The 16917-nt window shown below is 38.4% G+C and overlaps 1 protein-coding gene across 1 annotated transcript; it reads left to right on the top strand.

Moving 5' to 3' along the window:
• The first annotated feature begins 555 nt into the window (after positions 1-555).
• fam50a (family with sequence similarity 50 member A) lies at positions 556-16723 on the top strand. The gene is made up of 13 exons (XM_073470792.1): positions 556-809; positions 1191-1275; positions 1482-1581; positions 5807-5931; positions 7462-7538; positions 8345-8411; positions 8674-8735; positions 8911-8987; positions 11175-11229; positions 12183-12231; positions 12388-12458; positions 13441-13551; positions 16430-16723. The coding sequence occupies exons 1-13, from the start codon at positions 699-701 to the stop codon at positions 16436-16438; spliced, it is 999 nt and encodes a 332-aa protein (XP_073326893.1). The 5' UTR covers positions 556-698; the 3' UTR covers positions 16439-16723.
• The last annotated feature ends 194 nt before the right edge of the window (positions 16724-16917 follow it).

The raw sequence follows: 16917 nt of genomic DNA, 5'->3' as shown, positions 1-16917 counted from the left end.
AATAAATGTCTCTAAATAAGTTCCTTGAGCATTTTTGTTTTGTTTTACCAAACAGACAATGTGAATGAATTACACTGACACAAGACATTTGCACCAACATTTAAGTCTATAAGAATAGGAATAAAGTTGAATCAATCGATAAACAAATGCAAGGCCTGATATCTTTAGTTAAAGCAAATGGGAATGTACAATCCTCACTGGTCGTTTATCTAGAAAAAAAAAATCATTTTATGTTTCCAGTTTATCACTCATGAGGATTTGCTCCCTTTCTCTAAACATTTTGAGGACTAAAGTTAATAAATAGTATTGTAAAATAGATACATGTATTAATTGATTAATCAATAATAATTTGGGGGAATGATTATTAGTTGAAACTCTAATAAATTATATTTATTTCCGTGTATAGTGCATTAAGGATTTCAGTGAAGAAAATATCAAATATTCTTCTTTGTCACTTTAACATTTGTCAGCCTTGGTTCGGTCCATGCTCTTAATTCCGACGCTTCCGGATGTACTCGAAGGCATCAAAACTACCCAGCATGCACTTTGTCGCCGCCATCTTTCTTGTTGTGATGTGCTGGGAGGTCTGTCTTCACATCTCTGGCAAATTTTGTGTTTTAATTTAGAACTGAACCTCTCTTTCTGTTGTTTGTGTCTTAATTTTCTTGTGAGCAAGCGTCGAAAAGAAAGAAAGCAACATGGCGCAGTACAAAGGAGCGGCCAGTGAGGCTGGGAGAGCCATGCAGCTGATGAAAAAACGAGAAAAGGAGAGAGAGCATCTTGAGCAACTTAAGCAGAAGATTGCAGAGGTTTGTAACTTTGTACCCCAAATTATAACGTGTTTATCAGCCGGGCGGTATTACTGCGAGCTCATTAAGCTTTATGTCTTGTTATAGTAATTAGCTACCCGTCAAACTTTTGAATATGTAGCTAGAGTCGCGAGGGACAGTCTTGCGGGGTCAGTGAAGGGGTCGCTGTCAGTGCGTCCACAATATCCTACCTACCTAACATTTTAGTCAAGGTGAGGATAACTACAGACTGTGAACCTGTCTGTGAAATAAATTTGTGCTTTACTAATTATAGTCCCCTATAGGCATGCTGTCAATCAAAATGTTTGATCAAAAAGTAATGGCAACATAACCATAAACACCTGAATGTCTGGTCTCCTCTGTGTGTCTGTTTTCTCGCAGGACAACATGGTCAAGTCCAACATCGATAAGAAATTCTCAGCTCATTACGATGCTGTAGAGGCAGAGCTGAAGTCCAGCACAGTTGGTAAGTATCTTTGTTGTTGCACATGAACCCTCCTGTGACACTACAATGTGGACACAAAACACCTGGACTGGGACCCTAATAATTTAGTTAAATACAGGTAGTGTCAGAAAGAATTACAGCTGAGTTATTATGGAAATTTAGAATATTTTTCAGTGGTGTGTTCACATTATTGTTGTTTGACTCGTTTGTTTTTATGTGTTGATCAGGTCTGGTGACACTGAATGACATGAAGGCCAAACAGGAGGCGCTGGTGAAGGAGAGAGAGAAACAGCTGGCCAAGAAGGAGCAGTCCAAGGAGCTCATGCTGTGAGTTCTCACTGTCACACAGCAGTTTTTGGTTGTTCATTCAAACCACATGGCTCTACACTGGCCACTTGCTCAGCTATTTGGTGTAAGCTGTTCTAAATACTTTTCATTTCATTACCTTTTTTTACCATTTTGGGGGAAAAATTTACCAAAAAGGTCAATTTTACCTTTCTGGGTGCACAGAGAAACTATCAATACTTCAAAATACGTCAGAGAAAAAATGTCACCAAGAAATAAGAAAATTCAAGATAAGTCAACAGATTATCTCTTGAAGAGAGAGATTATATGGCCAAAGTGTGTGGACAGGACTGTGCTGTTTTTTAATGGTTTGGGTTCGGCCCCTTTTTTTGGAAGTCTAAATGCTACTGCATGCTATGCTACAGTCATAGTAGTATAGTCAAACCAAGTGACCCACCAGGTCCAAAGATATATATGAGGGGCCACTAGATAATTGGGGGGAAATAAGTTTTATTTACTTTCAGGACTTTTCTCTAATTTTTGCTTTTTTGTGAAGTACCACCTTCAGGCCTAAAAAAAATCATTCAAATGAAGCATCCAAAGGAAGAAAACTCATTCTGTGGAAGCTCACAACTATGTCCCACCTCAGACCACAGTCTGTGATGTGTGGCCACAAGTATTCATTTTAAGGCTTCATGAGCCTAAAAGCCAGGGAAACACTTTTTTCTAACTTTGTGGCAATGGCTTTTCCTGTTCTAATTAGGTCTGGGCGATATGGCCTTAAAATAATATTAGGATTTTTGTTTAGGTTATATCACGATGCATTATATATACCATGACATTTTGAAATCACCCCCCAAAACAATTCATAAGTGCTAGGAACACAGAACATAGACGTCATAATGTCAAAATGGTATTTCTTCACATTCTGTCAAAAATTTTAGTTGAAGAATAGTTACAATGATTCAACTCAGATTCTCACATATCATCCCTTAAAAATCAGGAAAAGACAAAATGATATTCAAAATCTAAGATGATATATAGTCTCATATCATAATAACAATGAAATATCAATATATGCACAAATTCTTTCCCAAATTTGTGTGGAGGAAGTTGAATGGCCTCAACCCCATCCAACACCTTTAGTCAGACAGTATCACCCAACATCAGTGTTTGGACTCACTAATGCTCTTCTGGCTGGATGGGAGCAAATCCCTACAGCCAGGATCCAAAATGTGGTGGGAAGCCTGCTATAGAAGCGCGTCAAAGGGCTGGGCTATACTTAGAGGGTAACTCAAAGTTGCGGGTAATGTAGGCTCCAGGTATATATAAAAAAAAAGGTTCACCTGTCTAACATTGCACTCCTATAACACTGTAGCAGTCATTATGGACAGTTTAAAAACAAATTATGAAAATCAATACGGCTGAACCAGAGATATCGCCTATTATATTCCACATATTCTTCTTCCGTTTCAAAACATTCTGCCTACATTATCCACAATGCAACTTAGTGACATCACTGGAGGAATTAACAGATTACATGCAGCTTCCTCTGGAGCTACATAAAGCTTTATACTACCTTTTTCACATATACAGTTGCACTCCCCAAGACCTGTAAACACACTTTAATGTATAAAATAGGTGAAATTACCCTTTAATCACTTGTTTGCGTATGATATCATGCCACGCCATTGCTGCAGCTGGAGGGCACGGAACCTACAAAAGAAGGAAGAGACATGACGTCCACATTCCAACATTCTTGGTGCCAGATTTTGGGACCAGTTCTAATGTAGGTCAAACAAACAAACAAACCAAAGCCAGGCATATCTGCACTATATGACTATTGATGAAGAAATGCCTTTACATGAACTTTACAGGGTTTAAGACCATGGTAAATTCAAAGTTTCCCTTTAAATGTTACAAAAGACTAATAAAAAAAAGACTGTATTTTTCATTCTTTCACACTTCCTTTTTTATTTTGATTGGAGGCTGCCTTGTAATGATTGACAGGGCTAATAATAGCTACTGTCATGGGAGTGTCTTGTATTTAGTGAAACATTTACAAACCTCATCTGATTATGAATTGTGCTATAAACTAACCTTTTAGCTATAAAACAACAAAAGTATACACAATGGTCATTATAAACTTGTAGAAAAACTTTAACCAACACACTTCAACGTCATCAGAAAATAATGCATTGTAATTTTGAATGAACTAATCTCTATCATGATCAAATCAACACGTGGCCATTCTACCATACACCTGGTCACCATATCAAAACTGTAGAATATGTTACCTAGCTAATGGGATCAGTTAGTTTAGTGAAGGTATTATCACAGTTAAACTAACTCACTAACTTCAGTCTGTTAGTAAACTCAATCAGAAGCTCCAGTCCATCATAATTCTAGAATAAGATCAACGCAACTTGCATACAAATATATCATTGAATGAACATACAAATCATACAAAATGTACCTTATGAAAGCATTAAACTTTGGCTTAATAACAACACACCAAAATACTGGTGTCCCCATCTCCCAGACTGATAACCTGTGAAACGGAGAGGCAAGAGATGGAGGAGTGTTCTGCCCACTGAGGAAGATAAAATCCAAATTCCACTTTTTTTCGAATCAACAATGTAATTTCCATACATCACGCAGCATGCATCAGCTCTGGCATCAGCAATTTACTTCAGTGTTTCCCACACATTAATTTATTTGTGCCATTCCACCACAATATCAACATTGGCTGCCACGTATTGATTTTCTATTTTTGGAGCTACGCATCCTGTTCTCCCTTATTAAAGTCAGCGCACCTGTCAATGAATAGCATGATGTTATGTACTCCAATACAGTGGATGGCGGTGTGGTTTTAAGTCTGCCAGTAAAAGCAATGAAGGAAGAAGAGTATTAAACGCGGTTGGCTTGACCGGGACTTCCTCTGCAAAGAAGAGTGCCAGGCCTGGAAGGCTGTTGTGGCCATTTTACCATTTCCTACGTGAGGCCACAGTTTTCACTGTGGCCAAACTGTGTAATTACATCGTCACGTGATGCACTGGGGCCCAAAAATACTTTTTCCCATAAGCTAACATTGTGAAAGACATGTCTGTAAAACAGTGGATAATTGTTTTTGATCCTCACAACCCCGCAAAATGACTGGTTTCACTGTCAGAATTTGAGCCATTCGGTCCAATAAAATTTGGAAAATCAAGAAGAGCCGCCTGATTAAATTATTTTATCCCCATCCAAGTTAGCCGGGCGCTAAACCGGAGGCTAGCCTGCTCCGTCGGCGGAAGTCTGGAGTGCGCATGCTCGGGATCTTTTTTTGCCATATAAAATAAGAATAAATCATAACGCATACACAGTACTGTGCAAAGGTATTATTTTTTGATTTCATACGGTTATTTCTTTAACGGGGTTCAATACAGATATTTATGCAATTGAATTAAATAAAAACAGTTCAGTATTTTGTGTAGCTCTTCTTATAGTGTGCAACTGAAGCATCTTGCCGCATAGTCGTTCAGGTCATTTATACATACTATAGTTCTGCTTCTCCTTTAAACAACTCATGATGTGACTGAGATGGAAATTGAATTCGCTCCAAAAAAAAATCCATCTTTCCAAGTTGTTTGAGTCTTGATAACCACAATGTTGTGCTGAGATTGATTCCTGCTTTGTTTTGGGCGGTTCTCAAATTCCAAAGTTGTCCTTGGATGCACTTACGGTTTCGTTAATGAACTGGAACTAGCAGTGACGTAAAGGGACATAAAACATCGATCCATATGAAAGCTGTGCAGCTGGTGAATCTCTTTGCCAACACATCAGATAAAATGATAGGATGTCAACTGGGTGATGTCCAAGCTGTTGGACTAATTCACAGTAGCTGGAACAGGACTGATTCATATTTTTCTGCCAGTGACAACAATCGTTTCCAAGCCAAAGGAAACATTTGTCTTAAAAATTTGGACTCCCAAAGAACTGTTGCTGGGAACCTCAAAACACAATGAAAAAATAATCAAAACTGTGGTTGGAGTCGAGCCCGGATTGCCACACCAAGCCCAACAGGCCCTTTATAAACAACAGGAAAACCCAACTCTTGTTTATCTGGTCACTCCTTTAAATTTGGCTGCCAATGATACTCAAATATGAAAAATGCATCTAATTCTGTGGAAAAATATAAGTATCATGTGTCATGATGATTGTATGGCCACCATCTTGTCTACCTTTTGACTCTGGTTGTCTTTTCTTTATGCTTTTCTGTTTGCAGCAAGTTAGAGAAGCAGAAAGAGAAGAAGAGAAAGGAGGAACAGAAGAGGAAAATAGCCAGTTTATCATTTAATCCTGAAGACGAAGAAGAAGAAGAGGAGGAAAATGAAGAGGAAGAGCAGGATTGTGAGTTTTGACGTTAAGAATGTTAAAGCACACACTTAACGGGAAAAATAATCTGTTTCAGCTGTATACTTTACCCTCTCTGTCATTGTTTTTCTGATCTGTTTTGTTTTCTCTCTCCTACATCTGTCAGTCTGAGCTGGCCCTGTCTAACGCCACAGCCTCACTTGTCAATTAAAGCAGGAAATATTTAAACAGGGTCTTGCGGGGGTTAAAAATCAAATGTCCAATCAAATGAAACCTGTGCCGATGTCAACTCTGACATGCATTCATTATATGAATATAGAAGTTTAATGTCAAGATTGCTGATTCCTTCCTTTGTAAAAGTGACTTGTAGAATCAGCTGCTTTCTGTATTTTTATTTAGTTTGAACTATTTTGTTACTTATTTATTGTAGTCATTGTGATGTCAGTAATCATGACAGTATAGTCCATTGTGGCTCTGTATGGGTTTTTTAAGGCCCTTTTTAATACAGCTGTCACAATGACTCAATTAATTGATTATTCGATCAAAATAAAATTAATCGTCAGCTGTTTTGATAATCAGTCAAAGATTTGTCATTTTCAAGCAAAAATGTCAAACACTTGCTGGTTCCAGCTTCTTAAATGTAATGAATAGCTGACTTTCTTTGTCATTTACAATAGTAAATGAAGAATCCTTGGGATCTGGACTGTTGTTTGGACAAAAGAAGCAATTGTGATCAGCATTTTAAATAGTATTTAAAACCTTTTTTTTTTTTTTTTTTTTTTACATTTTCTAGACTACGATTAAAGTGACATTATATAGAAATCAGCATTTTGTGTGATCTGGCCCCCCTCACAGTTTCTGAGCACAACACCACTGCTGTAAATACAAATCCTGGGTCTGTAACAGTTTGTCAGATGTAATGTAGGTGCTAACTAGAAACAAAAATCCTTACAATAACAGTGTTATGTGTTGAAAGCTTGTATCTTGAAGTAAACATGTATGTAACTGATTCTGCCCTCTCACAAGTTACACAGTGCAGAAACAAATTATAGGGGGGCAGAGTGACTGAGACAGAGACACCTTTCAACCTATTACAAGACACTGTACCACCAACATGATTTTGAATAACATAATGTTTCATAACGTTGCTTTAATTAAGAAACAAGAAAATAATTGGCAGAATAATCAATAATGAAAATAATCGCGAGTTGCAGTCCTACTACTTAGAACTTAAAGCAATAATTTGATATTTTGGGTTTTGCACATGTTTGATTTCTTGCAGTGAGTTAAATTAGAAGATTAAAACCACTCTCTTGTTTGTGTGGTTAATATCAGGCTACAGCCTGGAGACAGTTAGCTTAGCATAAAGACTGGAAACGGAGAGATTCAGCCACTGTGGCTCTTTGTACAGGTTACAAAATGCACTTTGCAACACCTGGAGTCATGTCATAAAGTTAAAAGACTCCATAAAGTTTTCACAATGTGGTGTTTGTATGAATGAAACAAACAAGACGTTACATGTAAATTAGGAACTTTGTCTGATAGATGTTTGACTTTGTCACACAGACTCTCCAGTTAAGAAGAAGAAACTGGGGAAAAATCCAGACGTGGACACAAGTTTCCTTCCTGATCGCGACAGAGAGGTGAGCTTCTCGTGTTTTTACTGTGTGATGATGACAAAAGATTGCTGAGAAATATTTTGATTTGTGTTTCACAGGCTGTTTATGGGTCATCACATTGCAAATCCAACGGCAGGATTTACAGCTCTGTCTTATGTGGCAAGCTGCTGAAAACACACAAATCAGGTGATAATTAGGGCAAGAAGTAACTAGTAAATGCAAACCAAATCAGATTAAATCTCAGTTCTCCCAATGTGCGGTACAGCACAAGTAGATTCCAGGATAATTGTATCTTACATAACGTTGGGATTAATTTAATACATTACATAACACTTGTGGCTGGTATCTATTTCACACACGAGTAGATAAGGCGGTTCAGATGGATAATAGAGTGGCAAAGATATCTTTGTTTTTTTTTCTTGTGACATGCTCATTTCTTATGATTTCTGTCTATAATGTCACAGCTCTCCCTGGATTTTTGTAGACAAAGGTAGCAAAGGCTGGAGAATGTGCATGGCTTGTGTGGAGTCCATACTGTTTACCTTTAGAGAGTTGTGTTCTTTGGATGAACAAAAAAATCAAGATACGACAGATACATGTCCATATGGATTTAAATGTTATACCAAAATGAAAATCGAAGATTGTGGCAATTGAGTTAATATTTTGGCGAAAGGAAATTCTTAAAGAAGTGGCTGTTGCCGATTGTATAACCTTTCCTTGCACATCTCACTCTCCTGGCTTAGATAAGAAGGGAAAGTCCTGAATGTTTTGTAAAATGTGACACCCTTTCTAATTTCACTGCATTGGTTTTGTCTGGGTCTCGTGTTCAGGAGGAGGAGAATCGTCTCAGAGAGGAGCTGAGGCAGGAATGGGAGCTCAAACAGGAGAAGATTAAGAGTGAGTTTTGGAATTACTCCAGCATGCGCACACACACACACACACACACACACACACACACACACACACACATCCCGACTTCAATTCAGTAGTATATATCCACTGAGATCTCTAGCCCTGATCAGAAGAAAACATTTTGTCCACAAAGTCCCAGACACTTGCTCATTTGTCTCGTCTTTTTACTACTGTATGTGCAAATACACACACGTGCACACTCGCACTTACCCTCAATCCAAAACTAATGCTGGATGTTTGTCTTTAGGTGAGGAGATTGAGATTACGTTCAGCTACTGGGACGGCTCTGGACATCGTAAGACTGTCAAGGTAAAGCGTGATGAGCTGCAACACTCTTTTACTGTTTTCTCTTTCAAAAACTGAGATATTCACGGGGAAAGACACAACATACTCATCCCATGTTCCTTTTGTCAAACAATATACTCAGCATAGTATTTACTCTTTTCATGGTTTCAATATGTATATGTGTGTATTTCGCCTGCAGATGAAGAAGGGCAACACCATCCAGAACTTTCTGCAGAGGGCCCTGGAGGTCCTCAGAAAGGACTTCAGTGAGCTCAGGTGAGATTCTATAGAGCAGAGGAGTCTTAACAAAACATACACTATTCATGAATGAATGAGTTCACTCATGTTGACTGTTTGTCAGAGCCGTAATAATGATTGGTCATCTTGCTCCTGTGATTTCTTCTTTCCAACACTCGAAGGAAAGTTTGAGAGTGCAGGGAGACATTATCACCAAACAGTCAAAGGGGGCCCTTTGACTGTTTGTTACACCGTCATCATTCTTGATGACATTAACCTCGACTCAACTCATCGCTCTTGATGATGGTGTAATCCCATGTTCGGATTGAAAACAGGCCTGCCTTATAGCAACCCAGGGGAATGTATGGTGGATGTTTAGTTTAATGACCTTCTGGATTGTATTTCCTTGTCTCTAAACAATAAGTTACAGTAGCAGCATGAGTTGGACTGCATATCAGATGTCAAAACACAGGCGTCATACTTTGAGACAGGATTACAGTCAGTAAAGTTGTCATCACTATATGTGTTTCATTTTGTGTCGGCAACAGTTACCAAGTAAACAGTAGACATACAGTGTTTGTGTTTGTCAGTGTTCCAAAGTCTGAACAGTACTTGCACAGGCGCAATTTGCCTTCGCAGCACCTTGGTGGAGAGCATCCAGGTTGTTCTCCAACAAAGGTTGAGCCAAGTTCAAGCTTTGTTGCTGCACGAACCTTTGTGTTTTTGCCAGAGCTCTGGGTGTCAGCTTCCCCTACTTCGTCAGACTGGCCTCGTTCAAATAAATGAGAGAGCTGCAGTTTTTCACGCAGAGACAAAGTCTGAATACAGCAAGTGAGTAGATCACCTACTGTCCCAGGTACGAGCAGTGGAGATTAATATGAAAAAGGGCTGGGCAATATATCGATATTGTATTGTTATTGTGATATGACACTACATACCTGTATAGTCTTAGATTATTGAATAGCCTCATATTGTAGCCTCATATTATTACTTCAGCCCAAATTTGGAATTGGCCAGGGCTGTCACGATTTCACTAGAACATCCAAAATCATACAGAATGAGCTTTTAGTTTTGTTTAACAAAATTAAAAGCAGGATCAGCGATTCTACTTTTCTTTTCCTTTTTTCTTTCTTCCAACTTTTGGCAGATGAGGAAAGTCAAGCTGGTGTTGTAAAGTAGCCTTCTGCCATTTAGTGACACTACTTTTTGTTTTTGAGTAGGGCTGACCGATACAGCTTTTTCAGGGCTGATATCCGTTATTAGAAATCAAGGAGACAGAAAACCAATATTTGGGACCGATATTCATCTGCAGTAGAAATTAATTGAAAAATGCTGTATCAGCCGCTATAATCGGTCTATTTTTGTGTTTGTTCCAAATTGACCTGTGAAATATTGTTATTAGTCTACCATTAGTCTAGTCTACGCTACCATATGGCCTTAATGTGGTACATTAAAAAATTGGGTCTCATATCACACTTGATTTGTAGCCTTTTAAAAGAAGAATTTGAAAATGTTAACTACAGATGTTGGCATAAAACCGATGATCTGTTGATCTTTACAAATCAAGACTTGATAATCTAACAATGGCATAACAAAAAATAAATAAATAAAAAAGTCATATTGAATTGTGGATTTGGATAATAGTCACTCACCTATTACTGAAAAGTATTCTCAAACTTGGGAACAGTAAGTGTAAAAAAATACCTTAATGTCCACTTACTGTTTTTATTTTAGATCTCAATCAAATCTCACAGTCATTTTCTCTGGACCTGGAGATGAATGCTCAGAATAACTGAACCCTAGTGGGAGCAGTGCTGGTAGAACAGTCTGACAGCAGCAGGAAGGAAGGACCTGCTGTTGCTGAAGGAGCTCTCCAGTGCTCTGAGTGTCCTGCATAGGATGGGAACTGTTCTCCACCAGGGATAATAGCTTAGCTATCGTCCTCCTTTGTCCTACCTCCTGCTTCTTGATCAGTTTGTCTAGTCTCTTCCTGTAAGCAGTCATGATTGTGCTGCCACAGCAGACCACCCCTTAGAAAATGGCTGATGCCACAATAGAGTCAAAAATATATATAGATAAAGAGATGGATATTTCCCTTCTCTGCCACTCCTGTTTTAACCACTAAAGTGTCTCTTTTGCTACAACCACGAGTTGCCAAAGTTCCCACTTTCACCTTGAAGTGAGGCAACCTTGTTATCATTTTACAATAATTTCCTCTTTGTACAGGTCTGCTGGAGTGGAGCAGCTGATGTACATCAAAGAGGATCTGATAATCCCACACGTATGTATTGTTTATCTGACTAACACATCTGTGAGAACCACAGCCCAACTGTTGCTTCACTCTGTTTTGATACCCTTCACTTCATGTGACCTTAGAAGTGTTAGATGTGTTTGGGAACTCGCTCCAAGAATCACAAAGAAATTGTATTTAGATTCACGCTCTGATAGCACTGGTAGACTTTTTGTTTTTCATTAAAGTTGGGAATTTACCCAGACTGGGCAAATGTGAAAAATTTTTATTTCTATTTCATTTTTATGCCTCAGCTCGGCCGACAGCTGAGGCCAGAGGCGTCCCATTCTTGCGATATCTCAAGAATTCTTTGAGGGAATTTCTTCAAAGTTGGTGCAAATGTTCACTGACAAGATTTTGATGGCCTAAGGTCAAAGGTCAAGATCATTGTGACCCGATAGCACCCCATTCTCATGAACGCAATATCTCAGAAATGCCTCAAGAGAATTTCTTCAAATTTGGTACATTTGTCCACTATGAATCACGGATGCACTGATTAGAATCTGGTGGCAAAAGGTCAGAGGTCACTGTGACTTCACAAAACACATTTTTGACCGTAACTCTGTAATTCATTCAAGAGTTTGGCATATAATTTGACATAAAAATGTCTAATTGGATAAAATGATGAAGGTATGACGTTTTGATAACATGTCACAGGTTTAATACACTGTGACATCATAATATTCTGCAAGAAATGTTCTGGCCATTAGTCAACTTGACCGGTCCAAGGAGGCATACAACTGCAATGTGGTAATTCTAGTTTTTAAAGTTACAGTTTATTATTCCAAGGATATTGGGGAAGTGAGAGATTTCAAAAATGATTCTTGGACATTAAAAGACATTGTGGTTGCTGTCAATAGTTTATACGTTTTAATATATATTTTAATTTGTCCAACAGCAGCAGCACTTTTTCACTCAGCAGTGTATCTGTTTGTCTCATTCAGCATCACAGTTTTTATGACTTCATTGTGACCAAAGCCAGAGGCAAATCTGGTGAGTGAACAAAGCAGCTTTCAACTTCTGATTTGCAATATCTTGATTGTTTTTACACATTATGTTTTGAGTAACTAAAAGTGGTTGACTCTGTACAATGGAACAAAATGAAGCTGTGTTTCCTGCCTTTCTAATCAGTTTATCTTCTTTCTTCAGGTCCTCTTTTCAGCTTTGACGTCCACGACGATATTCGACTGGTGAACGATGCCACTGTGGAGAAAGATGAGGTGAGGAGTTCTGAACAGCAAGAAGAGATTGTGAATGGAAAAGATCAGAAAGGTTTGGTTTATGTGAACCAAAGTCAACCTTGATGCAAAAAAATGTAAAAGATGATGATTTCAGCAGCTGCTCCAGTTTCCTTTATAATCTAAGATTTAGAGTTTTGTCTGTCATTCTCATAAAACATCATTTACTGATTTGACTGTGAAGCTAACGAGGCAAAGAGGAACACTGCACCGGCAGCTTAAAGCAACATTATGTAGAAATTGGCATTTTGTGCTATTTGGTGCCCCCCACAGTGTCTGAGTTCAACACCCCTGTCATACAGACAATTCCCAGGTCCATAACAATTTGTCGGACGTAATGTGGGTGCTGACCACCAACAAAACTCATTACATCATAACAATGTTATGTGTTGACGTAAACATGTATGTAACACACACCTACCCTCCTACCCTCTCACTGAAGTTACATAGTGCAGAAACAAGTGATTGAGACAGAGACACCATTCACCCTGTAACAAGACACTGTACCATCAACATGATTCTGAGGCTGTTATTTTAAGGTTGCTGAATGTTGCTTTAATGAAATTCTTGCTGTTTTGCAGGGAATACCACACATGCATATTTTTTACGACAGTGTCTAGTTAACATATAGTGCGTCAGTGGGAGACTGACGGTAGAATGAGTCTATTAATCCCTCTTCACACAAATGACTTGCTTATAAGAGAGAAAAATCCAAAATCATTATTGTTCCGCGCCATATGTCAAACTTAATCATGATAAACTGACATGCCTCACTGAAAAACTCTGTTTTAAGGGCCTGACATCAATCCCTATAGATACATTACATGACAGACAAGACTTACAGCCTGTATATCCTATTAATATCCTGTCACTTTAATTGGGTGGGACGGCAATGCGACTGACAACTGTGCCCTCATTTAAAAGCCATGTCAGAGTTAAACCAGTTATGCTCTTTTGTCTGAAGTCTCATGCAGGTAAAGTGGTGCTAAGGAGCTGGTATGAGAAGAACAAACACATCTTCCCTGCAAGTCGCTGGGAGCCGTACGATCCTGAGAAGAAATGGGACAAATACACGGTGAGGGATCATTCAGCTTTCTTGTCAAATGAAATCTCTTCTTTCAGACAAGTAAAACACCTAACGTGTCTACCGTAGCCCAATTATATCTTTAGTAAACCAGTATTTAAGATATGTTGTGGGCATATCTAGTAGCAAGTCAAATGCAGCTTGACTTGCTCTCTAACTTACAGCTTCTTATCCAAGAGAAGAAGAGCTCCATCTGTTCTTCCGAGTTACCTGGAATTTAACCTCTCTGGGTGATTCTGACCTGTTTATTATGACCAGATAAGGTGTGATGGGGAGTGCCTTTGCCATACTTGCTCTGCAGCGAACATTGCATCATAACAAGACGATCTATGTTATTCAGGCGTTGGTTTTAATGTCCTGGCTGATGCCATTGAATTCTAAGTTTTAAAAAAAAAAAAAAACCTCAGGAAATTGGCGAGTCATGATTATGCTGGTGAGCAGAATATTAAATATACACTAAGTTTGTCTTAGTTGTATGTATTGTCTTCTTTTAGTATCATATTTAAGCAGCTGTTAAGCGTTGTGAACTTCAATCAGATAAGTGTTTTTCCCCGTGGAGTGAGGTCTGGAAATGACAGCAGCGGCAGGTATGGACCTCTCATCAGTTCTTGTTTGTGCCTGGGAGGAAGTTCTTTACACAAAATGATTCATGTGTTCTCTTTAATCCCTTGTACATGCCTCATAAGAACAAATCTGTTTGTGCAAATTCCTGTATGGAGTCCAAGTTAAAAAGATCCAATTAAATTGTAATAACTGGGGAATTTGTGGTATAAATTTGCCTTAAATGAAAATGTGTGAAAATATTTTCCTCCGCAAAGGCATGTGGCTTTTAAAGAAGAATAGATTACTGTCTTTCATACCCTTCCTGCCCAATGAAGTATGGAGATGTAGATAACTTATTGAGCCAAATAAATGATTTAAAAGCACTTGCGGATTAGCCAGAAAATTCTTTGTCACAAAGCTGAAAACAGGATGTTTTTCTTAGCTCAGGAAACTTTTTAGAGATATTTAGTTCTCACAGGACAACATATGATGATATAGAATATGCCATAGATTAAACTACCCAACAATATGTAATGTAACTAAATTGAGCTCGACTTTAAACATCTGCAGCAGCCACATGCAACAATATGAAACTAAAAAGATTATAGACAACACTGACAGGAACCATTTTACTGAACAATGGGTATTTCTACTTTTCATACTTTGATTTTACTAAATAATACTTAAAGCAGAAATAAGCAACTTTTCAAATTCCCGCCCTTTAGTGTTTCCCTGTGGTACTTCTCTTGGTGCCACTGTCGCGAAGACAATGTTAGCACCTTGGCTACAGCTAGCAGCCTGGCTACTGCAAGAATTAGATCAACTGTAAAGAGTCCAAAGAAACACAGATCTCAGTGCTATAAAAAGGCAGAGTTAAACACCCGGTTGTTTTTAATAAGTAGCCAGGTTCTGTTACTTATTGATCAAATAGAAAGAAAGCTGGTTTTGTCTTGAGTTCCTTTGGTACGGGGGTTGTGACGCTCAAAAAAAATAATTTCTCCATGGTTTCACAACTGCTTCTTTTACAATGTAAGCTTACAGGAAGAAGGGTTTTTGGGGGCCCCAACGCGTCACATGATGATGTAATTATACGATTGGGCCACTACGAAAGTTGGCTTCCATCAGTAGGGTTCTTTTTCTTTTGCAGTGTCGAATTATTCCAGTTGTTTCACCATTGCTTTGGGATAATATCTGGGGAAAACAAGTCTCTTCCTCTTTTGGTTGATGAGAGCAGACTTGCTTCCTTTGTGCTGTGATTCAACCTTTGTATTTTCCGGGGGGAAAAAAGTCTGAATACTTTTTCCACCACTGGATAAACCGCTGTGTGTGTGTGTGTGTGTGTGTGTGTGTGTGTGTGTGTGTGTGTGTGTGTGTGTGTGTGTGTGTGTGTGTGTGTGTGTGTGTGTGTGTGTGTGTGTTTTTCTTACATGGACATGTTATGGCATACCACAGATGAGTGGTATAAATATGAATTTATTGGCAATGTCAATCAGAATATTTAAATCCATTTCAATACTCATTTAATGCGGTATCAGTACGTCAGTGCCGACTCTGCTTTTTCGCTCTCTGTTCTCTCTGACAGCAAGTTGGCGCACAGCTGTATTTTTAAAGACCTAATCTAGAGAGAGGAGAAAAAATAAATAAATAAATAAATAAATGTTTCCAACAGTCATTCTGCTGTTCTCTGCTAGTTTTAATTCTTAATTCTTATTTTTTATTCCCTCAATGTTGTGTTAATGTTTGCCCATGTTATCGAACATGGTATTGGAGTTAAATATTCTAGCATTGTGAACATGTTTTCTATAACTTTTGGGGTTTGTTAGGTAGCTGGTGGGAAACATTATGTGACTGTCTCAGGAGGAAGGTATCTTTCTCATATTTACCACAGAAACTCTGATATGCGTCATGTGATTTGTATCTTCACTTCACTATGAGTCACACCAAAGAAATGAAATCATGAAATTAATCCACTCTAAGAACTTATTACTCCTTGAGAAAGTCCTCACAGCTGTCTTGGCAAGCAGTGCAACTACTAGGAAGTGTAAGTGTTGGTCCATTGTAGTGATGAGGTGCCCCTCAGGCAATAAGCAACTTGAGGTAAAAACAACACTTGACGAAGAGAATCATTGTGTGAAATCTACTTACTGAGCACTTTTGTTCAATTGCTAAATAATAACAATAGAGCTGCAATCATTTAGTCCTGGACAGCAGATCGGATCAGATTATTTCCAGAAGAGAGTGAACACTGCATCCGCATCTAATCAGTCATTTGGTCATGATGTGTTTTGTCCTCACTGACGAGCTTCGTATTTTGTTTGTTTTTCAGATCCGGTGAAACGACAGCCTTCTTCATGCTCTGGGATCTGTGAATGCAAGCCTTTTGCTGTTAATTTCCATCTTATTTTACTCTATTGTAAAATATTTCATCAATGCTTTATCAGGATTTGATAAACCATTCATGGTTTTACTAGCTTTTTGAAATACTAGTTTTCCTTAATGTATTCGAATCACCAATTCGATGTTTCCGGTGAAAAGAACCCCACATTCTTATGTATATAGCTCATAAACTTGTAGTCGCATCTGTGCTGAATAAAAATGAACCTGGCTGTGACTCGCTGGACTGAAGAGTAAACCTGTGATTATTTTGGCTCTGACACTTAAATGTAAATGCCCCTGCCTCTCATTGCATTCCTACGTGTGTTTACGTCGACTGTGATCAGGTTTTTCTTGGCTCCAGTTACAGAAGCAATGGTAAATTTTGTTTGAGAGTCAAACCTGCAACATACCTCCTGCTCCTACTGCACAAAATGTGAG

The sequence above is a fragment of the Pagrus major genome, chromosome 7, assembly GCF_040436345.1.
Source record: "Pagrus major chromosome 7, Pma_NU_1.0".
Taxonomy (NCBI): domain Eukaryota; kingdom Metazoa; phylum Chordata; class Actinopteri; order Spariformes; family Sparidae; genus Pagrus; species Pagrus major.
The sequence above is the reverse complement of the archived record's forward strand: the minus strand, read 5'-3'. Positions and strand labels throughout refer to the sequence as shown.

Coding starts and splice junctions, on each gene's coding strand:
- fam50a (XM_073470792.1), top strand. CDS start 699: ATGGCGCAGTACAAAGGAGCGGCCAGTGAGGCTGGGAGAGCCATGCAG. Junction 7,539..8,344: donor TTCCTGATCGCGACAGAGAG/GTGAGCTTCTCG, acceptor TCTCGTGTTCAG/GAGGAGGAGAATCGTCTCAG. Junction 11,230..12,182: donor AGGATCTGATAATCCCACAC/GTATGTATTGTT, acceptor TGTCTCATTCAG/CATCACAGTTTTTATGACTT.